Here is a 24,861-nt window from a genome sequence, read left to right on the forward strand (position 1 = left end):
TTTTTGTGGAAAAAGAGTTTATCTTTATTTTCGATCTACACATGATAATTAATGATAATAAACAGATAATGTTAGTTAACAATCGTATTTCGACTTCGATCTCGTAACGATAAATAAAATTATTTGACTTTCGCAAATGTAATTAGGCAAAATGATAGTTTTTTTTCAATTCAACCGAAAATTGAATAGCGAACAACATGTGGGCTATACAATGCAACATAAATTGGCAATAAATAAAAATCGATTGCTACTACATTTTTAAGGACGTAGCATGAATCCTTCAGCACTAATTAATATCACAGGAATTTATCAACTGCTCGCGAACTATCGATTGTAATATTCATCAAGAAATATACACAACTATATACACGTATTATTTATGCATGAGTATGCTTCACAGATTAAGTAAGTATTTCGAATTTCAAATTTCGAAACGAAGAGTGTCTCGAACGCGAAAAAAAAAAATTTCATTGATTTCATTTGTGGGATGGTTCAATAAAATTATCGGCACCTCGGGACTTTTTCGGCTATTTCTATTCTAAAAACTTCCAATGAACAACTGTAAGAGAGACAATAAAAAATTATATTTCCGGTTCGGAAAGCGAGGAACCAAAAAACCTGATTTTTACCCCAACGGTTTGAAGGATTCCCGAAAGTCCTCGCGTTTCGTACTTTCAGAAACTAAGAAATTGTGGAGAAATCACGTTTAGCTCGTTATAAAATTTTGCATCGTTGAAATGCGGCCAAATGTTTGATTAATTTTCATCGAAGCCAAATTTTTAAACAATGGAAAGTTGAAACCTTTTTTCGCCGTTAAAATACAATTTGTGGATAAAACAGTTCACTCTCGACCACGAAAACGTTTGGTGATGGATGAAAAACAAATTTTCGTAGTCTCACAACAAAAACGTCTTGAAAACCATCCATTTGAACTATAAACACATTTATGCTATAAGATTCGTGATTTTGCATATTTGTACGTTCACTTTAAGGCGTTTCGTGATTATGAACGAATAGCTTGAAGAATTTTTAACGAGTATTGATCATTGTTCGTTAATGTAATCCCATGATTAAAAACTAATTCGTGTTTCACCGTAAAAACTTTTCATTTGTGATATTTATAACGAAGCTTAAATATCCCGATGCAAAGGGTCAGTGATAATCGCCATCTATTAAGTAAATTACAGTTAAATTACGTTCTATAACGATTCGAGGAGCAACAGTTTCGCAGAACGTATCTTGGGATATTAGCATCGCAGTTACCCTACAAAATTTACAGTAACGATGATATCAATGGCGCTTGTTATAACAATCATGAAGCTTGTAGAGTTCCTGGCTAGCGAAGCGTTTTTCGCAAACAGCGCAATCGTGGTAACGAAAAATAGTTGCTGGATCTCGAGCACTGATCTCTATGCTCTTCGTCCTGATGGTACTCGATGAATGATTTCGTGACGAGGTGTTTTTATCCTTGGCTTTTTCCGATCCATCGAAGAAGAGATCGAATTTTCTTGACTTGTTTCTCCTCAGAGAGCCGATTTGAGATCTGAGACAGAGAGTCAATTCACGACGGGATTTGGGCGAGTTCTTACGTTTCGATTTATCGAGCGCTTTGTTTTTTAAATCTTTGGATAGCGGGGACCTGCTCGCTGAACGTGTGACGCGTTTTCTCGTTGGCATCAAGTCCGGCAAATCTGCCACAATTATTTCTTTTTTTATTTTAACACTCAACGTTTTTCTTAGGCTGTTTCTCGATGTGGATTCTGACGTTTTGGTTTTATTTGTTTCTATTTTGCTCGTATCATCGTCGGGCTCGAACTTTTGGATAAAATTCGGTTTCGGGAAGTGCGTTGCTTCGGAGACAATTTCCTTTTTGAGGTTTTGCAGCCTCGCATCGTCCAATGGTATTTTCATTTTTTCAATGCGCACTCGAGGCACTCTTCTTCTTGATTCTGCATAATAGTTTATCAATTGTTGACGAGGCCTGAGACTTCGCTCGCATTCGTCCGCCGCTTTCGATTTGATTTCAAGGAACATTGGAACATCAGCCTCGGCCCTGTTTCTCCTGATCTCTCGACTAGTTGATTTGTTAGATTTTTTCGTAGGGTCCGAAGAGGATCGGGACTTTGGCAAATTTTTCGCGAGCCTTTTTCTGGGTCTCAAAACCCGAGTGAACCTCGTTGGAGGATTTGGGACCTTCGAAATCTCTATTTTTGGCGTAACCACCGCGACTCTTGGCTGCTCTTTCAATCGATCCGAACCCGCAAACAAGTCGACCGCGTTCTCGACAGATTTTTCTTGGAAAAAAACTTTTGTTTCACCGCAGAGAGGAATCTCGGTGCGAAGAGTCGAATTTTTGTCGAATATTTCGGTGGCAAACAAATTTCTTCTTATCATATCTCGTGCAGGGAATCCCGGGTCGTTCGCAATTGTCCCCCTTCTCTGTCGACTTTCTCGTAACGTTGAGCATTTTTTCGATGTTTCGCTGTTCCCGTAGTTTTGATTGCCACAAAAACATCCGCAGCGGGAACATCGAGTGTCGGAAATTCGCAGAAATTTATCGTCGAACAAATAATTATTTTGCTCGTAATTCTCCATGTTTTCGGCGTTGAAAACGGCCTCCGTGAGTCCCTGCTCCTCGTAATCGAACGGTTCACTCTTTATCTTCATGTTGTTTATTTGAACCATGGGAACGATTATTTCTTCACGGATCTCCGAGCCCTGCATCCAGGACAGTTGACTCTTCAAACTAGCGTCGGTTTTCAAGCAATCCTCGTAGAATTTGTGAAATTCCTCAAGTTTGTAGTTGCACGGATGGCACATGTGTTTTGGCAGAAGATCCAGTTCGTGAACCTGCAAAATTAACTTATTCAGATGTAGCCGAATTTATTTTAGAAATGGGTAACATCGTGAAATCGCTTTTTCGAAGGCATTGCTAAAATCGTTCATACTGCCGAAGGGGTTGAAGATGGAGCAAAACTCCATAGCACTAATTTTGTAGAGCGATAAATTTCTCACAAAAAAGCTCTCGGCGAAATTTTTCTATATCCAGTAAATCAGGCCTGGGAACGGATCAAAGGTGCCTCGAAAAAAACTGCCTCGTATTGAGGATCGTGGAGCCCTCTGGACTCGAGAACCGGAGATAAAAAAACGCAACGAGGATATTTTTGTAGGAAATTAAACCCCCGACAAAATTAGTCCTATGAAATTTTGCTCTATCTCCGATCGTTTGGGCAGTACGATCGATAAATGACACTAAACGCTTTAAGGTAGTCGTGAAATGTTATTGTGATTCGTGGAGCCCAATATATAACACGGTTTCGATGACTGAGCAAGTTTTTCTAGGCAGCAATAGTCGATCAATTTATTCATTCGCATGTTCGACGATTTGCTTGTGCTTTTCTGTGTGCATATTTATTCCATCGATATGTCCTTGTTTTTTCCTGATGTGTTTCAATAAAAAACTCTCGATATTCGTATTGTTGACGTGTTTATTTGGTTTGTCGTGTGCTTTATTGTTAGTTTTTCGGTGTCGTTGAACAGAACGGCTGTGTATCGAATGCATGCTTAATTTATTTTTCGTAAATCTTTTTCCGTACTCGAGCCCACTCGTCAGTCTTTTTTTGATGTTTGTTCGGTGATATTCTAAGTAGTGTAAATAAGCGTTCTCAGGGACTAAACGTTGGAAAGATGCGTTGATAGTGAAACGAGCCCGAAAAATGTGATAGCGATTTTTGACGCGTTTTGTAAAGTTTTCCAACTGGATTAATTCGCGATGAGATTCCGAGTTGATGAAGCGGGATGAAAATTTGTCGTGAGCTTTTTCAGGCGGGAAAACGTCCGTTACAATAGCCAGCTGACGGAGAGAGTGGGAACTACGAATATAGACAAGTGGCGGAGAGGACCGTAGGACGTGGGGGAATGGCGTCGTGATAATTCGCAACTGTATTAGGATCGAAGAAAATTTTTCACTCGTAACTGTCGTTTGATTTTTAAATTTGATTCTGGCATAGAATTGAAGTTCCGAGAAAGGAAGAACAACGATGTGGGGAGGAATTCGCAATAACATTTTCATCGGGGAGGTAGAATTTGGTGTGTTGTGACCTACCAATATCGGTAGTACCATGTTTATCTTCTTCACGTGATTTCCACGTTTGCCGAATATGTCGATGGACATCCCAGCCTGTTTGCCACACAAACGGCACACCCGGCTTCGTTCCAAAGTCTCCATAATACACTCTGGGCTTTGTTTATTATGGTGAAAAAAGAAATTTCGAGTTTTCTATTCGAGACGATGCCCTCGCGAAATAATATTTATCCGTTTTGCTTTGTGTGTGTATCTCGGGAAGTGATGTGATATAACGAAAACGCGGTTTATTTTGGTATGATTTTTCTCCGAGATGGTAGTAGTGCACTTATTTATTTTTCTCCGTTCCTCTTCCTGAGAACGCGTCACAAAGTGTGACGGAGAACACACTTTATCGCACTCACATGATAGACTCTTGGTAACAACGAGCGCTTTTCTCAGATTTCTCAGTCGCCTGTTGCCCCGATTATCACACGCGCCCCTCTGCACCACGCACTACTACCACTACCTACTACTCGAGCTACTTTTCTTCCTCTTCCCTCTTCCTCTATTCCATGTTTGCATTCGGCTACTTTCGGCAAACTCTCGGTATTCACTGGGCTTTCTTCCCCTTCCTCTGTCCCGCCCTCTCCCCTCCCCGCTCGCCGTCGTTACGCGAATACCGTTCGAAGTGGTTGGAAGATTCCATCTGAAGCTGTATTCCTTTCTGATACTATAATATGCTTATTTATAACGGATCGGAGCTAATAAAAATTTTACCGAATGAAGTCATGAAGCGTTGTTTGCGATAATGGATTGTGAAAAATGCTTTAGTGGTTCTTGTTACATTGTTTTTCATGCAGAGCTTGAAAACTTTCGTATAATCTTTTCAATTCCTATGTATGCTTTGAGATGAAGCTAATATAGATACCTTCGCGACAGGACAATCTTGACAAATTCAATATTTTAGCATTCATAAGTCTGCGAAAATCGTTTCCACTGACACGTTTTTAAATTTCAGTAAATCTAGAAAAAAATATCTTTCGCTTGGAACGGCTGGATTAAAAAATCCAGTAGTATTCTTTTCATTGTGCTTTCGGCCGCTTGCCCTTGAAATCCCTTCCCCTTCTCATCGCCGCCACCACGTAGATTCGTGGATAACAGAAACTGGAATTATCGACTGCAAGCATGAGAAATCGTAACGAGATTCCAAATGTTTTACGAAAACATGATTCTCGAGCACTTCTCGAGTACGAAAAAATAATTGGAGAGTACAGTAGGTCGATAAAAGATGGCGCGCAACGTGAGTTCTCGAATTGACATCATGTTTCTCTTTACTTTTAGATTACTCTTCAGAATGGGCATTGTTCATGGCGAAGTGTATGTCATTTCGTTATTATCGTGTGTTGACTTTCGTTCCTAACCCAGTTACGACGTTAGCAATTATTTAGGTGTTGTTTCGAGCATATTTAGTTGTAAACAAATCAGATTAATGGCTGAGGCAGGTTCTTCCGGGGCTAAAACATTCGCCGAAAAACATGCGGACCGGATGAAACGGTTACGGGAGTTGCACTCAAAGAGAGTAAGTCATAGTATTCGAAAAATGACAGTCAAAAATACATCAATTTTATTGCGTTTGTTCACCTTTAATTTAAAATTATGTTTTTTTTATTTTTTCCCCCATGTAATATTAGAACGAAGCGAGACAACAAAATCACAAAGAAGTCGTGGAGGAAGACAAAAGACAAAAATTACCCACAAATTGGGAAGCCCGAAAGCGTCAAGCAGAATGGCTCATGGCAGATGATGCTGCTCGAAAAGCAGCTGAAGAAAAGGTATTTTGTTAACCTGTCTTTTAAGGCGAACAATTTTTTCTCCAAGAATTTTATATTTAATACTTTTAAAGAATTCCAATTCCCAAATGTGCTTCAGATCTAAAAATTTTTCTTTCTGTGAGGAACGTTGCTTCATAAATAAAAATAATAAAGTAATCGAACTGCTATCTCGTCACTGATTACGATGTAATGATTTCTCTTCATTCTTTGTGTTCTTACCATGCTAGGTATATTTTTTGATTTCTGAACCAACTTTACTAACTTCAAGGATTTTTATGATATTCAAGGGTCTCAACTATGATCGTCAAAAACTCCTGCACATCGAGGCAAGCGAAGCAGAGCGTTTGAACAGGAAAAAAAAGAAAAAAAATCCAGACACAGGTTTTGCAGATTTTGAACAAGCAACGACGAGACAGTACAATCGTTTAGTCAAGGGTATCAAGCCAGACATGGAAAAATATGATGCGGCTCGAGAGAAGCTCGGAGCTGCCTTTTACGGAGACCGTAATACGATTTTGCAGGGATTGCAAGAAGACAAGAAAGAATCTATCGACCGAATGGTCGACGATCTTGAAAAACAGTAAGTCAAACTTGAATCGAAGGAACTTGTAAATTTTTCTTTTTCCGGTATGATCAAGCAGTAATCCTGTTTCTTATTTTTCTAGGATTGCAAAACGAGAGAAATACAGTAGAAGAAGAACGCACAACGACGATGCTGACATCGATTACATAAACGAGAGAAATGCAAAATTCAATTCGAAGCTGGAACGGTTTTATGGAGAATATACGCGCGAAACGAAACTCAATCTGGAGCGAGGAACAGCAATTTGAATATCCAATTCTCTATTTTTATGGTGTTTCACAGCCATACACGTTCGAATTATGTAAAGAAAATTTTCAATAGGAAATTAAACAATTGAGAATCTAATTTCACGAGTACACAATAATAATTTGTCGAAATATTTCTTTAATAATACGAAAATAACTTTTTTGTAGTTCATTTGACCTTTCGACAAAGCTATTAAAATGTCAAATAAAAAATTTAATTACAATATACACATTTCTTTGTCGTGCGAAAGTTTCTCGATTTTTCTTCTTTCCTTCCTCCTTTTTCTCTCCTATTTAGTTATTTTATTAAATAATTAAGTATTTACAGTTTTGTTTTATTCAACGATAGATCGATTTCTATTTTCGCTCACGTGTTACACCACCCAACTGTGCACGGTTCCTGCAGAACAGACAATTTCTATTTAGACGAAATATCCGACGTTTTTAACAAACGTTTTTTATTTTCTGCATACTTACTCCTCGGTGAGTTGAAATTATGATGGTGTGTAACACGTATGTGAATATCCTGCGTCTCGCCTGCTGAACAGAATTCATGGAAAATATTCTTATTCGCTGAGTAGATTCATTGTATTTTTGTCGTTGGAATGATGAAAGAAATATTATTGAAAAAAACATCAAACCACGCATTAATATTGGTCAATTTTTATTACACGCCAATTTTTCATTGCAATTCCAAAATTATACACGATATTCAATGAATTATCTTAATATTATGCAAACACTTTTCATGCACGTCCAAGCTGCTCAAATTGTACAACCAACCAAGCAAATTATTCCTCCACAGATAATGGAAATATTCACATCGTTTTTTTATATTTTCCCTCAAAATCGTAAATTCTTTTGATCGCAGCACATTATTTTACAATATTCACAAACAACAAATATAAAAAGTGCGGTAAGCAAGTTTTTAAACAGTTGAAATAAAGTTTTTTCATTAGACAATTTTAATATCTTACACGAACCAAAAGAACATTGAAATAAAAGTAAATGTTCAAGGCCACAGTAATACAGTTATTGTACAATATTAACATTTATACAAAATCACGTTTGTATTAATCGAGCATTCGTTCATCGCACACGTTCAACCACTCGTCGAAAAACAATTAGTTTCATCGGATTTTTCTTTCTTTTTTACAATATTTACAAATGATAATTGAAAACGTAAATTCAACGTGGATAAGTAAATTAACTGAAATTCATGCTGTTATACGAAATCTGTAGCAATTTCCAAAACAGCACTTCGGGTGGGAATATTTTTCTGAGGTATTTCAGTGCTTATTCGTGGTATGTGTTTTATCTCATAAATGAAACGACATCCAATAAAAATGCTTAAAAAAATGTTGGAGTCTAGAATTCCCCGGGCAAAGTTCGATCCAAATTTGTATTTCAAGTGTCGTGAAACCTGATAATTCTTTTCACATGTATACAAACTTTTTTAACAAAAATACAAGCTTTTTAACAATTATTATTCTGGACGAAAATTCTACAACGACAATCAACCTCAATGCTTCTTCAGTAAGAATTTCTATTTTTATCCAATAACAGAGTTTATCCTCTCGTTTGTTGATAACGAAGTATGTGTTTTTTGTAATAAAACTCGAGAATTTAAGTTTAATTACTCAGTTTCATGCAACCCAGCCAAAGCTTCCACTTCCTGGGGCAATCTAGACTTTTGGGACTTTTTTAAGGCATTTCATCGACGAGGATTAAGAGGGAATTGGATTGATTTAGGATTTAAAAACGCACGATTCCCGGTCGTCGTACCTGTGTCACGAACGAGCAATCTCGGCATATCACATTGCTCGCATTTGTCCATTAGTGGATGATTGTCAAAAGTACACATTCGACAAACCCACGAAGGACCATCGCGCTCGTCCCAATCCTCGTTGCTCGGTTCCTCTCGACGATTTTCCACATTATTATGGTGTTGGTTTATCCTCGGTGAAGGGGTTTGCCAAACCGGTGGCCTGCTTGGTAACGGCGGTGGTTCTGGCGATCTCCTCGCAACGCCACCTCCGACGTAATTATCGTTTAATGCGTACGGTTGACCCGTATAAATGCCCTGATAAAACTCCTCGTTTGTTTCGCCTAGAGGAACTGCAAAAACGGTAAATCGTTTCAAATTTTGTTTATTTTATATTGCCGTCATATTTTCATAACCAAATTCATAAGCAAAGCGTCAAAAAGGATTTTATTTTTCACTTTACTGTCTTGTTGTTAAAGTCAATTTTCCCGAGTTGTTTCTGATTTCGAATTTTGATGAAAATAAGTTAATCGTCAGAGCTGTGACAAGCCACGATTTAAGGGAGTTTACGAACCTCTTGGATCGGACCTCTTATCCACTTCGTCGGCCAGTCGGTCACACTCCAACCGTAGTTGATAAATTTCACTGACTAATTTCCTTTTGATTTCCTGCAACGAATTTTTGAATTTTTCTTCAATTTCGATTTTCCTCTCAAATTCTAAGCTCGTTAATATTTCGTAGACTTTTTTCAACACAGTTTCACTAGAAACTTTGCGTTTCAAAGTTACTCATTGCTGGATTTCCATTCTGCTTCCACTGGACAAAGTAAACCTAGATTTCTGAATATTCATTTTCCCCCTCTAAAAAATGCACGTACTTCAACCAGCGAGCCGGTGGACTCTACCGGTTTCGTAAGTGTCTGCAATTCTCGCTTCATTGCTTCGAGTCTTCCCTTCTCAGCCTTCAGCTCTTTCTCCAGTCTTTCCTTCCTCAGTAATTGTTCTGCGATGATAACGGATTGATGCTCTGCCGCTGAAAGCATAAATTTCAATAAAAATTTATCTGATACAATTTAGAAGAAAATTATTTCAGAATTATTTTGAATAATTTAAAGAATTAATAATGATTACAGCTGCACTAAAATCTCATGGAATTGAATGAAACAGTGAAATTCATAAACTCAATTAAAACGAATCGAAGCCAAAAAATCCAACTTTATTTCGACCATGAGCGAAGAGAAAAACGAAGGAGAAAATGGAAGGAAAAACGAACGGTTCGTTGCGAATCAATCCAGAAGAAATTTTCGTGCGTATATTTCGGTTGTGTTATTTACATCCGGTGTTAAGATCACATCAGGTGGTTAGCGCGTCATGCTGTAGCGGGTAGGTGCGTATGCAAATCAGAGCTCGTACAGACAGGAGGAACGTCTATGTATAGAACGTGAGCGTGGGTCAGGAATGCGTAAATATCGTTTCTCGAGTGATGATGATGATGATAATAACGTGGGCGTATTTTCACGAAATCTTCACCTACGATATTACACGACCCGAAACTTGAGGAAAAAGAACATCGACGACTAAAGGACGGTCATAATGGCACAAAAAATTCGTGGGTTTTGTAGTGTTCGAAAAAATTAATCCACGCAAATATCGGCACAGGGGAGCCAAATTTTTTTGTGTAAAATAACATTTCTGGATCTATTGAGAACAATTTTTTTTTTTCTTTTTTTTCAAAATAACTTTTTCCATATAATTCTATGGGAACGTGAATATTTTTCGACAATTTTATGATGAGATGATTTTGAAGATTGGATAAAAAAAAGCAGTGATAAATGTGATCACGGATTTTCCAGGGCCAGACTCTGCATTCTGAGCAACGATAAACGCGGTTTGCGTCAAGCATTAATTCTTCGAAGCAATTCGTGCCATCCAATTGAGCCCGTACCTGGATTGGAAGGCAAAGAGTTAAGGTCCGTTTTCACCTGAGACGGATCTCGCGTAGGAGAGCCGGAAGGGGGCGACGAGATTGCTGAGTGAGTGGAAGGGGTCGTTGGTAAGCTAATGGGCTGTACGAGGTTTGTTACGGGTGCTGAGGGCGTCGTCGGAGCACTCGTTGTTGTCGTGGGCCGGGGCAATTGACTCGGTGGGCCAGCAGGAAGTCCTGAAATGACAAAATTATTAAAAGTTGTTGAAAAAATTTAGGGAAAAATGAAAAATTGTATATTTCCAAATGCGAGCTGTTGAAAATTTGAAAAAATTGTTTTTCAGGAAAAGTGGAAACTCTATCGGTCTTTACCACACGCTTGAGAGAGCTCGTGAAAAAGTGCGAACCTGGAGGCCTCTGTTGACTAGTTTGATGATGGGGGACGAGGCTATTGGGCCTTGGAAGTCCCATGGGTGGTCTGATCCTGGCGGAAGCGACGCTGCCGACGCTTCCCGGTCCAATGCTGATTTGAAGGCGACTTTGAAAGCCCCGCGGGTCTAAGGACGACGTGGAATACGTGAGGCTCGATCCTTGCGATCGTATGTCGATCGGCGGTTGCGGATCGGAGGAGGGTGGCCTCAGGGTGAGGCTCACCGACGTGTAGCTCCTCGTTGGGTCCGGGGATTTTCGGTGGTTTATCAAGTTGATGGGTTTGCTGGATTGCGCAATCCTGGCATCGGCGTAATGGGCTCGTGGCTCGAGCACCAAGTCAGTTCGTTTGGGCGTGCCAATTTTCGGCACTATTCGAAAATCTGTCAAATTGGAAAGCTCGCGAATGAGTTTTTGGCGATATCGAGTGAGCAAAACGCGTTGCAAGATTTTCTTCCACTCGTCCCAACATTCTGACGACGCTTCGGAGTTTAATCACGAAAGACTCATTTTCGAGAAGAATTTGGGACTCACCGTGATTACCAGCTGGACTGCAGGCCACGTTGACGTTAAGTTCGAACCCGGCAGGCTGGTTGGCCCGATTTCTTGACTGGTTTTCAAGACCGATCAGCGAGTCAGAAATATCCTTGGTGTTCGTCGTGGCGGTTTGATTCGTGCTCGTCGTCGCCTCAACCGCGACCTTGATATTTTGCTTCGCAGGGCTCGGAGTAGCGAAATCTTCGAAGAAGCCCCTCGCGGGAAAGAAAGTCGGCGGTGCGGAGGATGGCGCGGGGTTGTTCACACGGCTCCCTGGCTCCCTGCTGTTCGTGCCCGATCCTCGGGGTCGACCGTTCGGCGACCTCGGACATTGGCGCGCCCCAAACGCTCTTCCAATGTCCAGAGACGCCGGTCTGTGCGCTCGGATCTGGGCTGGATTACCGTTCGGTATTCTGCTCCTGTTCACTCCGTTCAAACTCGTCGCATGACTCCTGCTTGTCATACCACGAGGAGGCTCATCCTCAACCGGCCTTTTCGCCACCTTCGCTATCGCTTCTTTCTGAGGCTGCGCCCGCGGAGGAAACGCACCTGGGGACGGACGGGATTCCTGGGTTACTCGTAAACTTCGTGCACATGTCTCTTTGTCGTGACTATTCTGCAACAGAGATTCATGCCCAGGACATCCGGAAGACAGCTTCATATCGGCGTTTAGATTAACCGGTGCTCGACATTCCTTCCAAGCCAAATATACAAATTCCTTTTACACTCAAGACAGTTCAATTGAATTGATCAACGCTTCGCGAAGTACGACGAAATCAATACTTTTATTGCACAAAAAACCGTCCGGATGCGCAAATTATTTATTCAGTTTCATCAAACAAATTATTTCATCAAGGAATGATTTTTTTTTTAGCTTTTTTCGAATCAACCCTCGAATTTTTACATTTAAGGGGGCCCTGCTTTAAAACGTCGATAAGATCGATCGTTTTCGGGAAAACAATCGAATTCTTTGACTTTTTGAAGCAGGATTCCTCCTTAATTGACTGAATGTTAACCCGATTAAGGTATCGTGGTTAAGAGGGTGTGCTTATGACGAAAGGTGGAAAATTTGTTTAAATTTATTTGCAATCTTCATGGGATGGGTCAAGCATTCCTGTAAATATCACATTCGACGTGTTTTTCGCGAAGGCGTTTGGTCGATTCAACTGTTTTCTCTGTCATTATGGCATTGCATTGAGATTAACATTATTTCAGAGCGGATTCAAATTTCCTTCCGAAAATAAAAGTTGCTCGGGAATTCCGCCCCGAAAATCGGAGTAATTTTCGTCGAAATCTCAATCGAGTGACATTTTCCGTAGGATTTATCTCCACATTTGAAAACAACACCGTTCTTGCAAAGTGCAACTGCAACCGTTCGGACGCGAGGGAACGTCGATCGAGCTGCGACCCGCCTCGACGAACTGAGCGGCACTCTTAAGGGTTTTCAGCCGACTGCTTCGACAGTGAAACACAGCAAAAGGGAGGGCCCTCCAATGGCATCGAATCGCGTGCTGTTAGACGTCAAAATGCAGCATGTTACAGCGAAACAAAAGTTCGGGGGTCCGGAAAATCGGACAGATGCGCAGCGACGCCGAAGTTTGCAACGTTCGACTCCAACGAAACGGGGCCTAAAAAAGCCACCAAAAATTCCGCCGATTCTCCAATTTCGTTCCTCAAATAAAAAGTTGCCCAATCACGAATGTTTATTCCTTCGTTTCGTTGGTCTCCGGCGCTGCAAACTTCAGCCTCGTACAGATCCGTTGGAATCGAGGATCGGTGGCCGAGGATGCTTGTTAAGAGGTTATCGCAGCGAGAGCAAACTCAGCAGAAATGATCGCGTTAGAAAAGGACGTGGAAAACAATTCACGAGGCATAAATAAAGCCCAGCATTCCAGAGGCAGGTTATTCGGTCGTCTTCGCGAGTGAAGAGCACAGAAAAAGCAGCACATTTGGCACCACGTGTACCTGGGCAATGCACTGGGACACGATGTGGTCGGGGAGCGCAGGAAACTGTTGCTTCAGCTCGTGGAACAGCTGCATGATGGTGATGTTAGAGCAGTAGCACTCCCCCATCGTGGGCCCCCATCCTCCTGGCAGAGCCGCTACCTGAGTTTTTCGTCGTCGAAATTCATCTCGTTATTACGATTTATCTGAATCGAGGAATTTTCAGTCAAAATTGTTCGTGTGTTTCTACCGAGTGGAGTCGAGCTCCGAATTTTCATTGGAGATTTTAGTTTATTGTTTATGCTCAGCACGGAATGAACGGGGAAACGCGGTGGCGCAGTTATTCGTGCATAAATTTTCATCGATCGAAGGCAAGGAAACGCTTGCTCGCTATTTTTCCGCAATTGCTTCGTCCGAAGTGCTGAATTTCGTGTCGCTTTTTTTACTCGCGACGAAAAGGATCCGAAAGTTTTGGAAAATACGATTTTCGGATAAACGTCGCCCGGTTTTCGGTAAACGTGAAGAGAAAAATTGTATCTGATCGGAATTTCCGTAATTCGTGGTGCAATTAAAATCTTAAAAAGTTCAGCGACATTTGGAAAGTTATTAACTACAATTATCAATAATAATATTGCCCAAAAGTTATTAATAAATTGTTTAAATAAATCATTTTTTAACAATTTTACAGTAAAGCCTTGTTTCTTTTTTTTTACGAATCGAATGTGCGCATTTTTCTGAATGCTCATGATTTTTTTCCGAATTTTCGTGGTTTTTTGAAATTCCCTTTTTTAAATTTTTTAAGTCGCTCTATTTGTACATTTTTGATCCAGTAACCTTGAGACTTTTGAAAACTGATGGTAAATATGTCTTCTAAAACATATCCAAAATTCAAATTTTTAAAAATTTTTTTCAAAATTTTTTCATGAAATTTCAAAAATCCACGAAAATTCTGAAAAAATTCATGAGCATTCGGAAAACATACACACATTTGATTCGTAAAAAAAAAAACAATAGGTCACCGCGAAATTATTGAATAATTGATTGTTCAAACAATTCGTTATTAACTTTTGGGCAACATTATTATTGATAATTGTTGTTCATAGCTTTCCAAATGTTGTTGAATTTTTTCAGATTTTTATTGCATCACGAAGTACGGAAATTCCAATGAGATATAATTTTTGGTCAAGCTATCAATCCAGTTATACCTTAATTAACTGATCGGACGCGCGAAGTGAGACGAGGAGGCAAAATTTAATCGCGGATCGTTGCCACTCGTCTAAGAATTTTTTCCCTCGCACGGGGGAAAGAAGCGACGAAATTTCTCGAGTCCGAGGATCAAGAAGAGTGAAGTCGTTGTTCCGTCGAGGCGTTTGAAACGGAGGTACAAAATGCGGAAGAAAAAAGAGGGGAACGAAAACATTTGGTTGTCGCGTGTCGAAGCGCAGCGGCGGCACCAGCAGCAGGTGGGCTTGCTAACGTACGTGTGTTGGTGTTGGCAAGCGCAATACCCGGCGGTGGACACCTGTGCCACGTGCCGAACATACGCGGAGCCGAATAATTCGTTGGCAGTAAAAGAGCTCAATTATTTATTTTCCGATCTGGCGTAATCGGCCCTCCTTAATAAATTAACACGCGAAATTGCTCGCAAGAGCAATCAACGCAGTTCGATTGCGGGGGCGATGAAAACGTCGCGGGAATTTCCAGTCCGAATCGTCGCTCGCAGTGCTCAATATCCGAGCGGAACAGCTGCTTAAAAACGCGGTAAATTTTCGGCGCGAAAATGATACGCGAGAGCTTCGGAGCTTCCGCAGTGAAAAATGATTTTGTAGAATTTTATGAAGAGTTTGGCTCGTTTGGCCGAGGCACTTAAGAAATTGTATCGCAATGTTGCACCATCATTATTGTCACACAACGTGCCCGGTTTATTATTAACGCGCATCCATTGGTCTCGTCGAGACCCGCTACCGGCTGCTCTACGAGAGGGGAGAGAGAGAGAGAAAACTTTTTCAACGATCGGTCTAAACAGATGCTTTTCATCGAAAAGGCATACTCGCTTTCTGTGGCGTAGGTAAAACACGCTGGTGGAATCGGCATTTGGCAAACGGCCACATTAACTTTGCTACACACTGCTGCTGACGCTTGCATCGATGCGCGAGCCTCGGGACCGCGGCGAACATTGTCGCTTTTCCTCCTATCGCTCTGTCCCGCTGTTATTCACAAGCTGCGCCCAAAGTCGTGCTCGAAGTCGCGGGGACTCACAGAGCGCGCAATCCCGAAGAGAAAAGCTCTTGGAAATTTTTCTCTCCGATCTACCGTTCGCGAGATATTCGCTGGAACGTCTCCGACCAATGCGCGGCGCCGAGGAGTCCGAGGGGGCGGGGCGAGCGCCGCGCTCCCCGTTTGCGCGCGCAAGTGCGCACGGAAATTGAGCGAATCGCGCCTCGCGCTTTCCTGCTTTCTCCTTCTCGTTCGCTCCATATTTTCTCCCGTTTTTTCACGAATTCTTCGACAAGCGCACCGAGCAGCTTGTTCAACGGCCAACTCTATTTTAATTTATCGATATATGAGAACTCGGGATTCGGGATTGAGCCCGGAGAGAGAAAAAGGCCGAAAAGGCAGCCGCGCAACCGATTCGCCACGGTGACGAGCGTGTTTTATTAACAACGTCGCTTCTCACTGAATTTACGTTTATACAAGCGATTTCGTGGTGTCGAAATTCGGCGAATTCGCCAGTTACCTTTTCCCGCTTTGTCCGATGTTCGCTCCGGGGAAAACCCGAGGTGATTCAAAATTTTGGAAGCATTTTTCGGTCCTCACGAAATCGGGGGAATTCGGCGATTTCGGTGGTTTCAAGGTGACACGTAACGCGCCCCTGAGTCCTAAATAATTCCAATGCTCGTCATTTGTCATTTCTTGTGCACTCACAGCCATGAGTGAATTTGGATTTGTCCCAAATGTAATAACTTTGGCGTTACGATCGCCGCGGAATCTTTCCGTCATCCCTGCACTAATCGTTAGTACGACGGGCGCGAAACCGCCGTGCTTTTCATCCCCTTACACTCCTCGCTGCGAGTTTTCACGAGCTCGATCGAACGGGTGTACAAAACCGCTCGAAAATCCGTTCCGAGCCAATGAAAACAATTTTTCTGTCATATTTTTTTTACCGACCCGATCGATTATCGAATGAAAATAGGGAACTTATGCAAATTTTTCACCTAAAAGCATCATTCGCGTGCTGGGAGCAAAAAAAAACATGGTTCGTGTAAAAACGAAAATTTTCAAACTCCCAACCGTAACGAGAACCACTGCAGCCGACTGTGGAATTTGTTTTCGTCCGACGCGAGAGCGACACACACTTGCGAGAAAAAGGAAAAGTTAAATTCTAGTGGGCTCCGGTAAGATATTTGTGTCATGAAAACACATCGCGAAGTCAAAAATGTAAAAAGAATATCGTTAAGGAACGATGATATGAGAAATAAAACACCTTTCGCCTTCCCCCCTCGGGGAATTCAGTCGCGCCCGTACTTTTATTTATTTTCATCGAGATACGAGTACGAATCTTACTAAAAACTCTGCCCCCTTTAAGAGTCGAGGAACGAGCTTCTTCGTCAAAAATAGCGATACAGATTGAATAGGATTTTTCAATTATTTAGTTGTTACGAAAATGAACTAATGGAACGTCCAAATTACTGGCAGTTTGTTCAATTCTCGAAGCCTGACAAACTACGGAACAAAAAATTCTTAATGTTGAGCTTCGAATAGAAAAAACAAAAAAACAAAAAAAATTGCGAGGTTTTTTTATCGGTTACACCACCACTTTTCCTGGCGGTGGAATTTCTCGAGCAAACTGTGAATTCGTAGTCAGTGAGACGAAAAAAACAAGCATCGGATAATTTGTAACCGAATAAATGTGGCAGACTTTTCTTGAAGTATCGTCGAACGTTCGTTCATTATGTGCAAACATATTTTTCACCGAGTCGATCAAAAAGAATTGTTTTTTAAAAAAATGAACGTCACTCAGCTCGTTGGAATTGAAACTTTGAGAACGACGATGTAAAACTGTCTCGGAAATTGGGCGAGAATTCGTTATTTTTCCGTATTCGGAGAAAAAAGGAGGGAAGTATAAAATAAATAGTAAGAATTTTCGGATTTTCTTACGAATAAACATGATTGAAAAATGAAAGCATCGTTCTTAAAATATTTGTAAGATCGTACGTATGAAAAGGAATTGGAATTTCTGTCGGGGTATTGGGACTTTAACCTCGAATTTTGGCATTTGTGAGCGAAAAAAACACTATGATGAGGATAAAAAAAACGTACAGAAAATGAGGAAAGTTACATTGTTTATTTGCCTAACTGCTAATTTGCCGACAATCGGTATATACTTGGGTGAAGAGACATTCCATGAAGCCTGTCTTAATGTCGCATTCCTTCCACCTTCTCTCTCTCCCTCGCTCTATCTCTCTTTCGTTTTTGCGATTCGCCAGGTGTATTTTAGTTTCTCGCTTATAACATGGCGGCTCGAAGATAGATAAAAGTCAGTGCGTGAATAGGGAAGTAGGTATTCGAAAGGGTTTTTTGATCGAGTTCCAATTCTTCAGTACCCCAAAACTTAGTTATAATACGAGGCTGAATATTCCGAACGAAGTTGGTACCGAAATAATGAAAAGAAGAAAAAAAAAACTGAATTTTTCGTAACATGAAATTGTGTGCTTTTAGTCCTTCGTTATTTATCTACGTTGCGATAAAAAAAAAACTTACCGGACGACAACCATCGATACACGTCCGAAGTCAAATAGACCCATGGATGATTCGGAAGGAAAAAAAAGAGCGAAAAACCCGAAAGATTTTTAAAATAAGAAATCTAAACTCGTACACGATCACTTTTATTTATGAGCAATTCGAAACTTCATTTTTCATTTCAACGCTTTAAATTTGAACCCGAAAAACAATAATATCCCAAATACACAAAATATCCTTTGTTTGCAAGATTTTTCGAGGCTCCAATTCCGAAAGAACCGTTGTTTTAGTTACATCACAAATTTCATAAACTTTGACTGAATCTACGTGTGCGTGTGTATGTAGGTTTTTTTCGCTATATATATATTTTTTTCTCTTGACTGGACGGCGATCACGGACGCGTCTCTCCTTCGTCGTGGACTATTATCCAAAATAACGAGGATGAACGCAAGCGACCGTCCGTCGGGGACCACTGATCAGCTGTGCACTAAGCTCTCGTACCGCTGACGCCATCTTGGTTACGACGAGACTCAAGTATTCGATTGTTTATGAAGAAGCCACTAATAAACCTTTCGTATATTCGTTGCTGCAATTAGACGTTCAAATTATTGTCGTCAAGCCTCTGGAATCTGAACTGAGAAAGATCGTTTCCGATCGAAAAATTTGACAGATTCCCAATTGACTCGAGCTGTCAAACTGGCAACCACTTTGACACTTAGCGCCGCGGCAAAATTATCGGTAGTCGGAGCGACTTTCACGAACTATTTAGTAAACATTACGATTCGACCTCTACCACTGCCACAGTCATTATGGACGAGCTTTCTATTTATGAATGGACGACTTCACCGTCCCTTTTCTCCTCGTTGCATCTCCAATAGTTATTTGCTTCGACGACGCTCTCCAACGCATTTACAGAGTTCACAGATGAAGACGAAAACCTTCGCCATCCCGCGATTCCGAATCTTCGTCACGCTATATTTAACCTAAAATCAACGCATGTTTTTCCCTTCTTTATTCGATGCACGCTGTCTTCCACTACTTTGACTAACTCCCCTTTTTTCTTTTCGCTCCCATTTACTTACTTTATTTTCAAATTCAGCCGATTTTTGTTATATTTTCAGCCAAATCACAGTGAAAAAGGCGCAGTTGAAATTCGTCGAACCTGATGACACCGCTGCTATGAATTTTCCGAGTCACGCGTAGATCCCATGAAAATGTTAGTTACTGAAAACCGAGTTAATCGTTTTTTCCAGTCAATTTTGTAATACTGTGTTCGTAAAAAAATGGCATAAAAATGGAAATTTAAGGCGGTAAGTTGGAAAAAACAGCACGATAGAAGCGAAATATTCATATTTTCAAATGCAAACCACGATATAACGACGCAACGAGAATTTCTGCGACAAGCAGAATAAAATATACGCGCCGGGAATACGATAGGGATTATAATTTATTGTAAACACTGGTATATTTGATTTCTCTTTTTTACGAGTATAAACCAAAATGTATCAATAATAATACAATAATAATAAATTCATTAATCAATAATATTAATAATACAGGAATAGCGGTAGATCCTCTAATTTTTTGTTTTTTGTTTTCTTCAATCGTAGTAAATATATAAACAAATATAAATACGTACGAATTAATATGAAATTTATAAAGGTTTGCAACACTTTGCTTATATTGCGCAGGCCGTCGATTAAGTGTGAAGCATATTTTGCTGAAAATGAGACCCTCACATCCGACAAAAGAAATGTTTGATAAGCAAGTGGTTAGACGGTGAGGCGGATGTTGGTCTTCGAATTTGGCACAAAAATATGGGAATCTGATGGCCGAACATCCGTCTCATCGAGGCCACGTTATGGTTTCGCTAGTTCTATCCAATTTTTGATCCGCTTTCGTTTCGAATTCTGCTTAAATTTCTTGTCAATTCTTATCGTACAAACTTAACGATGAAACAACGATGAGTTTACGTAGCATCAAGTACAAGGACGAATTAATTGGAGACGTAAAAAGCAAATTGTCTCGAAAATCGTTTAAAAAATGGCGCACGTGAACCGAGGCATTAAGAGGGTTCGCGACGATTCGAAGACGACGAATTTCCCCTGATGACGGGACGACGGTCGACAAGGTCGTTGTATAAACAATCGTGTCTGTGAGGTTTGAGAAAAGAAGAAAATGAGAATAAACAAGCCTTTCATTCGTGATTGAAAAGTGAGAAGAAAGTGAGAACGCGAGAGAGAGAGAAAAACCAACTAGAACGTCTCGCGAACTCGGGCACATTTGAAAAGCGTCGTAGAAAATTTATTTACTGCCTTCGTTACGTCAGCACGTTTCGTTTTGTTTTTGAATTTTTTTTTATTTTTTTCAAGCGTAACACTCGAATGTAAATTCATTCGTGCAAGCATATTTTTTCTAAATATGTGTGGACACCGGTCGCGTTATAAAAGTAGATATTCCTTAGTGAATAAAGTCTAACGCTGCTCCGCGTAATTTGTTTTTAGCAGTATTATAAAAAACTTCGAATAGCATACGTTCTCATGACTCGCGTGTGCTTTTTCACTCTTTTTGCTCCTATCAATTATTTACTTTTTGTTTCTTTCTTGCACAGTTTACTCGATTGTCGACGTATTCGCTTCTTCAAGCATTCTTTCGTTTCTTCTCTTTTTTTTTTTATTCACTAAAACGAGGCCGCAGACGCAAATGTGACACGTCCGATATCCCAAGGTCACGGACCGGAAACTCGGCGGAGGCACAGCCTCTAATCGTCGTTCACTTCGATTGGGATGCTGGTCGTAAATGTTGGCGTCTCCAATTCTTCGTGCTTCTTCATCTTCATGCTCTGCAATGAAAATTCAGTGTTACGACAAAATAACGCAGCGACTGTTTTTTGTATGCCAACTCGCGTTTCGTGGCTGAATTTCAAAACTCGAAGTATCAGAATTCTACTTCTTTTGACTTTATTCGTGCGCAATGAAAATTCAAGTAGAAACTTATGAAATTGTTCATGAAATAAAAATAATTTACAAAACAACTTTCTCAAACTCGAGATCCTAGAAAACTTGCATACGAAGTTAATCCATCGCATAATACCGAGGAACAATGAACGTAAAAACAATTCGATCATTTTGCTTACGGATAGAAAACTCCCTTCAAGAACAAATAATTGTCACGCGAGTTTAGCGTAATTGGGACTTCCGGTGTGTCTGCTAATTGAGCAACGGAAAGTCGTCTTATTAGAATAATTAGCGCGTACGTTTATAATTGCGTTTAATCAACGTGACAATTTTGAACTAAGAGTTCTCCGTGCTCGAGATGCACGGAACCAATTTTTCCATCTGATTTTTCATGTCCATTGAGACACTTTATCGATTTCGAAATTGAAAAATTGCTTTTTTCGTGCAAATTAATTTCTTCTCGTTCAATAGATTATTTTTTTTTTCACTTTCTCAATGGTATCACGTACTCTCTTAAAATTCGAACTTTGTCAGCGATTTTCTTCAACTCGAATTCGAAGCCAGCAATAAGAAGATTCAAAACGAATGGAAGTTTATCAACAAACGACGATCCTTCGCTTCACAGTACGAATTTTCGTTTCGTTTGAGGGGAAAGAAAACTTTACCTGCTGCAACTTATAGTGATTGATTATATCCTGATCGGCTGGACAGCTCTGAAGAAACGCGTCGAGTCTGTACATGTGATGCATGTATCGCCAAAGGTTAACCAGGGTCTCTGGTATTTCAAAGTCCGCAAAATATTTTCCAGCGACCCTGATGTGCTGTAGACGTGGCATGAGCTCACAATCGAAACAGCACATCGTGTCTCCCGTAAGAAAACGCGTGCCTTTGCGACCGAGGTGCTCATCGATTTTGCGAAGATGTGCCATTAGCGAGGACGATTTCGGGTCTTTGTCCTTTTCCTTTGCGTTCAGTAAGAGAAGCTTCAATTTCTGGAACATGAATCGATACACGTCTAACGTAGTAAATGAGTTGCTTCAAAAATAAAGAAAATCAACGTCGCTCATAAACGAAAATAAAGTTCAAATAAAATGTGTTTTAGGAAAGAAAATTTGGATTTCTGTACGTCTCCGCAGGCTTGAAATTTCTCAATTCGTGATGCGTACAAATGTGACCTTTTTGTCCAGAAGATTGACTGTGTCTCAGCAGTGACATTCACCAAGAATTTTAGCATGAAACTAGCCGACGACGTAACCTCGCAAAACGATTCCAATTTTTCAATAAAAAAAAATCTTTTCGCGTCTCCCCGAAAGGTTTATTTCGTTTTCCAACCTTTTCTAAGAAACGTTGTTTCTTCTGTACGAAGAAAAGAAAATTGCGCACAATTTAGTTCCATCTTCGTCAATGACGTTCGTTTCACAGTTGACGTTCGTATAAATGAATTTTAATAATTTATAAAGTTATTAAAAACGGAGGAACGAAGATTCTTACACTGAACAAATTTTCGACGAGTGTAGCAACTTCTTTGTCTTGTACAAAAAGGTTGTGACCGCCAGGAATATTCTTCATGATGTGTCTCTCGATTTTCTCGTTCTCGAGGATCGACTCGCCATTGTCGATGAGGATTGGAGGCGGTGTCGCCTGGAAATTCGTGCGAAAATCCGGTGGTGGTTTCTGCATATCGACCGTTGTTACTTTGAGCGATATGGTCTTGAGCTCGGCTAGCAAGTACAGATCCATGAAGTACTCCTGGCAGAAGAGACAGGCGCCTTTCCTCCTGCCATCGATGGTCGAGGCCTGAAATCATTGTATTCATTAAAATAATGACAATTAACGATCGTTGATGAAGACATTGAAAGCTTTCTTCCTTTAAAAATTGATATTTTCACTGCCATTTCATTAAATCGCATAATTTTTTTTTCTCCTTCGTCATGAAATTACATCGTGTTTAATGCGATCTGAAACGAATCAATCGTAATGCAGTGTCAGTGCATAATTTGCGCTGCGTGTCTCCTTTAATTATGCAATAATTAAGTAAACATTTGACAGGTGCTCGTCCACGTAAATGAATAGTTTGAACTCGAAATGTTGGTCACGGAGTGAGGCATTTTCTCACGTTTATCGCTGAATCGTTCAGCCAGAAAATAACGAGGGAAGAAAGACTCCGAAAATCATTTGAATCGTTCAAAGTGCTGATGTAATATGCTGGAGAGTTTTTCATGTTTTTTTGCTCGACTCGGGCCCGGCGAAGTACACAGAAATGAACTGATTATCGGGTTCGAATAGACACGTTCGGGGATTGCGCAATTCAGTCGCTGTAAATCCTTCGTGCACCGAATAATCTTGTGCACGAAAGCGATCTTGAAGCAGCGATTTTCGTGTGCGGAATCACTGCCGCGAAGTCGTTCAATTTTCGTTTGAAGGTCAAACAAATTTTCAAGAAATTTCAGTGAAATATCGTTGAACTTTTGTCCCCCTGATTTTCAAAATTATCGACTGGTTTGGAGCAAGCCGCAAAAGGCACGCGAACGAATTGAATTTCAAATCTGAAACCCCCTCGATTCGAGGTGTGTGCCCGAAACTTTTCGACGAATAAATCGCTACGAAAACAAACAGAAACGAAGAGAAATCTGAGCTGATAAGAAATGTTAATTAGAGTGAAAAGTAACGCGGTGCGGGAAAGAAGCTACGAAGGAGAATATTCGAACGACGAGAGCCAACCTGCCCCCACCGAAGACCCTCGCGGTATCAGCTAAATATAACTTTTCGTTGGAACAGACCGTTTTTATTCTGAATAGCGCGCAGGAATTACACTCGTGACGTCGAGCTTTCGTAGCTGCGAACACGCGCTTACCAACATATTGAATTACGTGTTTGAAGAGGGCTCGCAGCGAGAGCGGTGGATCAGAAAACAAATGAAAGAATCCGAGGGAATGAAGCAAGTAGAAAATTCACGATTCGAAAATTCAAATCTTTCGTACTAAAATTGCCAACGATTCCGGATACGCTCGAAAACCATGGTTTCAGCGGGTTTCAGTGTCCACCGTAATCTTCATCGGCCTCAAGCGCACGACGCTCGTGTCGTTGAAATAAAGCAGCGAATCGAGTTGGACCGAGAGATGGTATTTCACGAAAGAAAATGTCAGATTGCACATTCGTACGTGTCTGCGCCTTTCTCTATTGCAAAATAGATTTAAATCGTAGCGTCTTCCAGTCCCACGAATTTTTGCATTCCAAAATAAGTAGCCAGTGATCCCGAAATTTTCAAATCTCAAGATTTACTCATCGGATTGGCTTGCAGCACGTAGGCATCGGAGGGGGAAAGGAAAAAACGTTGCCACTACTTGAAAAAATGGAGAAGCCCCGAACCCTTAAATTCTCGTAAAATAATCAACCGAATGTCGAACAATCGAATTGCTTCGTGCTCAAACTCCGATATCGAATGAGCTACTTTCCAGAGACGAGTCAATCTCGATGTTTAAGGAAACAATGAAAATCTGAATAATTCGATGGCTCGTTGGAACAGCTGATAACGTTCGAAGCCGCCACTCCGTGTTTCTCCATTGGTCACGATCTCTCGAGAGTTCCGTTCGAGTGTGCCGAAAGAGTGGCACGTATTCGCGCCAAACACGAAGATGGAGATACAAAAAAGAAGTCAAAAATAGTGCGCGCGGTGAGACGAGGTCGCGGGGCACCTGCGCGCAGGGCGACCGCGAGGACTGCTCCATTCATCGTGCACGCAAAGTGCCACTCATTTTACGAGCCTGAAGTTAACGATGCGGGAGTAACCGCGCGATTATTTCGCGTTGACGTTATTCCTGACATTCAAATTTCCACGGT

The 24,861-nt window shown here is 40.7% G+C and overlaps 4 protein-coding genes and 1 long non-coding RNA gene across 16 annotated transcripts in view; 2 read left to right on the plus strand and 3 right to left on the minus strand.

Annotated features, from left to right (window-relative positions):
• LOC122414231 (uncharacterized) lies at nucleotides 1-5,086 on the minus strand. 2 transcript variants are annotated; one of them, XM_043425300.1, is made up of 2 exons: nucleotides 4,995-5,086; nucleotides 1-2,850 (listed from the first exon to the last, which is right to left on the minus strand). In XM_043425300.1, exon 2 carries the CDS (start codon nucleotides 2,818-2,820, stop codon nucleotides 1,291-1,293), a length of 1,530 nt encoding a protein of 509 aa, XP_043281235.1. In that variant the 5' UTR covers nucleotides 2,821-2,850; nucleotides 4,995-5,086; the 3' UTR covers nucleotides 1-1,290. The 2 variants fall into 2 exon arrangements, with proteins under 2 accessions (XP_043281235.1, XP_043281234.1); XM_043425299.1 differs by lacking the exon at nucleotides 4,995-5,086 and adding an exon at nucleotides 4,106-4,236.
• On the plus strand, nucleotides 4,026-6,954 carry LOC122414232 (pre-mRNA-splicing factor Syf2). 5 transcript variants are annotated; one of them, XM_043425303.1, is made up of 6 exons: nucleotides 4,026-4,089; nucleotides 5,408-5,443; nucleotides 5,569-5,645; nucleotides 5,758-5,898; nucleotides 6,186-6,478; nucleotides 6,564-6,954. In XM_043425303.1, exons 1-6 carry the CDS (start codon nucleotides 4,041-4,043, stop codon nucleotides 6,727-6,729), a joined length of 762 nt encoding a protein of 253 aa, XP_043281238.1. In that variant the 5' UTR covers nucleotides 4,026-4,040; the 3' UTR covers nucleotides 6,730-6,954. The 5 variants fall into 5 exon arrangements, with proteins under 5 accessions (XP_043281238.1, XP_043281240.1, XP_043281241.1 ...); XM_043425306.1 differs by lacking the exon at nucleotides 4,026-4,089 and adding an exon at nucleotides 4,231-4,255; XM_043425304.1 differs by lacking the exon at nucleotides 4,026-4,089 and adding an exon at nucleotides 5,277-5,313.
• LOC122414229 (TGF-beta-activated kinase 1 and MAP3K7-binding protein 3-like) lies at nucleotides 6,846-18,538 on the minus strand. Of its 7 annotated transcripts, none has more exons than XM_043425292.1 (10): nucleotides 18,086-18,538; nucleotides 13,346-13,486; nucleotides 11,378-11,996; nucleotides 10,822-11,226; nucleotides 10,436-10,651; nucleotides 9,369-9,523; nucleotides 9,066-9,159; nucleotides 8,512-8,844; nucleotides 7,204-7,266; nucleotides 6,846-7,126 (listed from the first exon to the last, which is right to left on the minus strand). In XM_043425292.1, exons 2-10 carry the CDS (start codon nucleotides 13,451-13,453, stop codon nucleotides 7,101-7,103), a joined length of 2,019 nt encoding a protein of 672 aa, XP_043281227.1. In that variant the 5' UTR covers nucleotides 13,454-13,486; nucleotides 18,086-18,538; the 3' UTR covers nucleotides 6,846-7,100. The 7 variants fall into 7 exon arrangements, with proteins under 7 accessions (XP_043281227.1, XP_043281229.1, XP_043281230.1 ...); XM_043425294.1 differs by having other exon boundaries at nucleotides 13,346-13,530; XM_043425295.1 differs by having other exon boundaries at nucleotides 7,204-7,263; nucleotides 18,086-18,537.
• LOC122414234 (uncharacterized) lies at nucleotides 18,485-20,456 on the plus strand. The gene is made up of 2 exons (XR_006261723.1): nucleotides 18,485-18,598; nucleotides 19,186-20,456. It is a non-coding gene; the product is annotated as an uncharacterized lncRNA (long non-coding RNA).
• Clic (chloride intracellular channel protein 5) overlaps nucleotides 19,494-24,861 on the minus strand; it is a 13,292-nt gene continuing 7,924 nt past the window's right edge. Inside the window, exons 2-4 of the mRNA XM_043425307.1 lie at nucleotides 22,513-22,818; nucleotides 21,687-22,013; nucleotides 19,494-20,906 (exon numbers count right to left, since the gene is read on the minus strand). Of these exons, the coding sequence (XP_043281242.1) occupies nucleotides 20,826-20,906; nucleotides 21,687-22,013; nucleotides 22,513-22,818 (714 nt within the window). The 3' untranslated portion in view covers nucleotides 19,494-20,825. The remainder of the gene's footprint in view (nucleotides 20,907-21,686; nucleotides 22,014-22,512; nucleotides 22,819-24,861) is intronic.

The sequence above is a fragment of the Venturia canescens genome, chromosome 7 (assembly GCF_019457755.1).
Source record: "Venturia canescens isolate UGA chromosome 7, ASM1945775v1, whole genome shotgun sequence".
In the NCBI taxonomy this organism is placed as follows: Eukaryota; Metazoa; Arthropoda; class Insecta; order Hymenoptera; family Ichneumonidae; genus Venturia; species Venturia canescens.